At 33.8% G+C, this 4,009-nt stretch overlaps 1 protein-coding gene across 4 annotated transcripts; it reads right to left on the bottom strand.

The window, feature by feature from the left end:
* Positions 1-286: 286 nt before the first annotated feature.
* Positions 287-2,832, bottom strand: LOC114271323 (uncharacterized). Of its 4 annotated transcripts, none has more exons than XM_082870267.1 (5): positions 2,716-2,832; positions 2,105-2,226; positions 1,895-2,009; positions 1,666-1,780; positions 287-1,454 (listed from the first exon to the last, which is right to left on the bottom strand). In XM_082870267.1, the coding sequence occupies exons 2-5, from the start codon at positions 2,203-2,205 to the stop codon at positions 511-513; spliced, it is 1,275 nt and encodes a 424-aa protein (XP_082726393.1). In that variant the 5' UTR covers positions 2,206-2,226; positions 2,716-2,832; the 3' UTR covers positions 287-510. The 4 variants fall into 4 exon arrangements, with proteins under 4 accessions (XP_082726393.1, XP_028068740.2, XP_028068742.2 ...); XM_028212939.2 differs by having other exon boundaries at positions 2,447-2,805; XM_028212941.2 differs by having other exon boundaries at positions 287-1,427; positions 2,716-2,798.
* Between the last annotated feature and the right edge of the window lie 1,177 nt (positions 2,833-4,009).

The raw sequence follows: 4,009 nt of genomic DNA, 5'->3' as shown, positions 1-4,009 counted from the left end.
ATTATATATATAAGGATAAATAATTATTATATATTGTATATATGAATATTTAAGTTAAAGATAATATTTTTTAAAATCTAAAGGAAGAGAATATGTATAAATTTATATTGTTTTTGTTTTATCATTAAATTTCAAGTTATTTTATTTTAACTTGTAATGTGTTTTATATGTGTCTAAGTGTTGAAAAGTGTCCAATCAGTGCCGTGTCATGTCACACATTACCTTCTTATTAATGTTTGTGCTTCTTAGTACAGTACTAATCTAATCCCAAGTGACTCTGTAATTCTTCTTAGATGGTTTGTTGTCTTTATCCTATTTCAGTAACATAATCAGTTTATAACTTGCCTCTTTGACAAAACTGCTACTTGGAACTCGTCAACAGCATGCAGGCAAGTTCACAATCAAAATGTACATGAATATATAGGCTCCAAAGAAATCTCCAACGATATATACCGAGGCAACTCAGATTTTTTTTCTCAAAAATTGGATGATACAATGCAAAAAGATTGTCTACAAACCTGGCCTTTTCATTCGACCAGTAAACTGGTTGGACCTAAGCTCCGGTTGCGAGAAAAATAGCTCATCCTCCGTATTGTTATTAAACGGTGCCTTGCGCTTCCTAATTGCTGCTTCTGCATTCTGATCTTCACCCTCAAAATTCCACCGACTTTTATGACACTCCAAGGGATTATCAGTAGTAGTCTCCACGGGAAAGAATGAAAACTCCTTGTTGCGATGAGGAGACAAACTGCTTAAACCAACATTATCAGTTTCATGAGCCAAAACTTTTTCCGGGTTCATACACGGATCTTTAAACAAACCCAACCGCAAGGATAAATCAAAGCCTGTTTCGGGTGCCTTCTCATGGTTGTTTCTGAAATCAGCTTGACTGACTCTGTTTGATGCACTTTCATCTTTCTCACAGGAAAATAGGTTTTGCAAGCAACCCATTTTAGCAGGCTCCGTCATTGATTGAAAAACCGGAGTACCAACAATTATGGCATTTGGGTTTCTTGGGACTTGAAAGCCCATCTGGGGCATGGCCATTTCAGGTTGAAAATGGGGGCTGTAGTACAAGGGATAAACCGAACCCAAGTTTTGTGATTTGTTACTTTCCCATGGCATAAACCGATTGTTGCTAGAAGGAGGAACTTCCACAGATGGCAAAGGAAAATTGCATGAACTAGTGGGGTTGTTTCGATTTTTTTGCATTACATTTTGGGTAGATTCTATAACTAAATGGGATGAATTCACGGCCACAGGTCTCACGGGGGTTAATTGATTTCCAGAGTGGGCCGGTAGTAACTGCGGGCTTCGCTCAACGGTAGTGTTATTCAAAATTTGAGGAGGTATACAACCAGGTTCTTGAGTTCTTGAGCCGAGGTAACTTCTTGGACTCGCGTGTTGTTGGCTTCGGGATGCTCTTACTGGAACACAACCCAAATTAAGGGCAGCTGAACATCATGGTGAAGAGGTACAAAACACAAAACAAAATGTACAAATTAAATTTACCCATTTGAAAAACTGTTTCTTTAATAGCAAATGAACCTTCTAAATTGAAATGGCATTAATATTGAGCTCATCTACTTTCAAAATGAGAAAACCCATTTGCAGAATATCATTAAATAAAAAAGTGTATATGAACAATAAATGGGTAATTGGTACCTTCAACACAAGGCGGCAAGAGATCACCAGTTTCAGTGCTCTCATCTCTCCTGATGATTGTATTAATCGCATCATTAACCCGGTTCCAAAGTGTTTCAAGATCCATATACTCAGCCTAAGCAATGCAATATTGTTCAAAATCAATGTAGTGAAAACCAAACTAAGAAGCACAAATCCAAGAAATCAAACCCAACCCAAACTAATTTCAACTGAAATGAATGAGAAAAACCTCAGAATTGGCTTTGGAGTACATGATTTCCTCTGCTCTCAATACCACAACGGGTAATTTCTCTTGCCATTCTTTGTTTTTTTTAGTAACAGGGCCGTGACTCTCATGTACAACTCTGATCAAACACATGGTGGGCATTCAAAAAAACAGCACAAAAACACACATTTTAAAGAGAAAACACAAGATTGAAACACAAAAATTACCCAGTACCTGAAAATCTGTTGAATGATTGAACCTCTCATGGGTTGGTGTCTATCGCTGTGCCAGGCCCTCCTCACACACTCATAAGGTCTTGGCCCTGGCCTAGGCATCTTCTAATCACAACTGGGTCTCTGAGAGAGAGAGAGAAAGAGAAATCTGATTTAGAGAGAGAGAGCAATTCTCTACATGGTTGTGAAATTAAAAGGGTTTTTCATCATGAATTTGGAAAACCCAGTTGCAATCAAGAGAGAGATGAGAGATTTTACAATTTTTTTGTGCAAATATTGTGTGTTTGTGTGTGTGTGTGTGTGTGTGTGTTACTTTCGGGTACAATAATGGAGTTGGGTTTACCAATGGTGTGATGTGCCTCCCACCCCAATGCAAAAGAAACCCGCACCCTCACAAGTCACTATTCACAAACTGTCTGTATTGTGTTGTGTGCAATTAAGGGGGGCCACACACTCTCTCTCACTCACTTTCTCTCTCTATATATATGAATCCATATCTCTAACTCTGTGCAAGATAATGGGGGGAAGGGATTGCCCACCTTTTTTGTACGAGAGAGAGAGAGAGAGAGAGAGAGAGAGGGGGAGGGGGGTGTTAAGCAGAAGCACACATACAAGGTCTGTTGTTGTTTGTCAATTTTCATGAAAAAGTGCAAATGTTTTTTCAAGCTATCTTGTTCATGCTGCAGAAATCAGACATATCATGACCTCTTCACATGAGTTCTTAAAGTTTTTGTCATTTTGGTTTCCTTTTTTTTTTTAAAAATCTTTTGTTAATTACATTAAATTTATGCTACAAATAAACTTTTTTTTTTTTTTATCACTAGATATAAGAGTTGTTTGGTGCAATTTATTATAAATAGAAAATTTATAATTTAAACGTAAAAGTTAAAAATAAACCATTTCTCCAACTTTTCAATAATTATTTTTTGAGAATTACAGAGCCTTATGAGGTTCTTATGAATAGATTGATAAAATAAAAAATAACATTAGAGTACATAGATAAAAAATTGATTAAGTAAAATAAATAATATACATTTTTTGTACGTAAACTAGTAAAAAATAAAAAGTAACATTGAAATTGTTTTTATATAATTGTATCATTTTTACCACCTTTGTTAAGTTGTGGTAAAAAAATTTAATGAAAAACGGACACATAAGCAAAATATTTTACCAGAAGTATTTATATAGTCATCCCCAATATCTCTTTCATTGATCCATATACCTCATTTTTAAGGCTCAAGCAGCACAGTTATCTCCCTCAAATAGATAAATTTTCATCCAATGATTATTCATTTATTGAATTTTCATGTAAATAGGGGGTAGATTACCTATTATTGTTAAATGTCAACTCCGCTTAGATTATCTTTTACACCGAAACAAATTAAAATATATATATATATATATATATTTATTGGTTGTGGATACAATTTAATGTCTTACATTCGTGGGATTTTTTTTTTTTAAAAAAAAAATTGTAATTAGCTGGAAAGTTTTTAAGATTTACTTTATTTGAAAATATTATTGGAAAGTTTTTAAGATTTACTTTATTTGAAAATATTATTAAGTTTTTCAAATTACATACTAACTTAACATTTACAAAGGGGGATTTGGTCATAGCTCTCTCACTATCTAATTTCTCTTTCAAAAGGACAAGAATTATATAAGTACTTTCAAAACCCCTTGATATTTTAAAACCTATTTCTTTTACTATATTACCCTCATATCTATCAGCTCTCTTATTAACACATTTTCACTATGTATTTCAGAGTAAAATTTTACTCTGTATAAAAGTAAAATTTAACTATGAATGAGAGTAAAATTTTACACTCTGAAACTAAAAGTAAAATTTTACTCTGTATAAAAGTAAAATTTTACTCTGAAAAATCAGTAAACCGTAAGACTCTGA

The sequence above is a fragment of the Camellia sinensis genome, chromosome 5 (genome assembly GCF_055761805.1).
Source record: "Camellia sinensis isolate YWXY chromosome 5, ASM5576180v1, whole genome shotgun sequence".
NCBI lineage: Eukaryota > Viridiplantae > Streptophyta > Magnoliopsida > Ericales > Theaceae > Camellia > Camellia sinensis.
The sequence above is the reverse complement of the archived record's forward strand: the minus strand, read 5'-3'. Positions and strand labels throughout refer to the sequence as shown.

Coding starts and splice junctions, on each gene's coding strand:
- LOC114271323 (XM_082870267.1), bottom strand. CDS start 2,205: ATGCCTAGGCCAGGGCCAAGACCTTATGAGTGTGTGAGGAGGGCCTGG. Junction 1,781..1,894: donor ACTCCAAAGCCAATTCTGAG/GTTTTTCTCATT, acceptor TGCATTGCTTAG/GCTGAGTATATGGATCTTGA. Junction 1,455..1,665: donor CTTGCCGCCTTGTGTTGAAG/GTACCAATTACC, acceptor CATGATGTTCAG/CTGCCCTTAATTTGGGTTGT.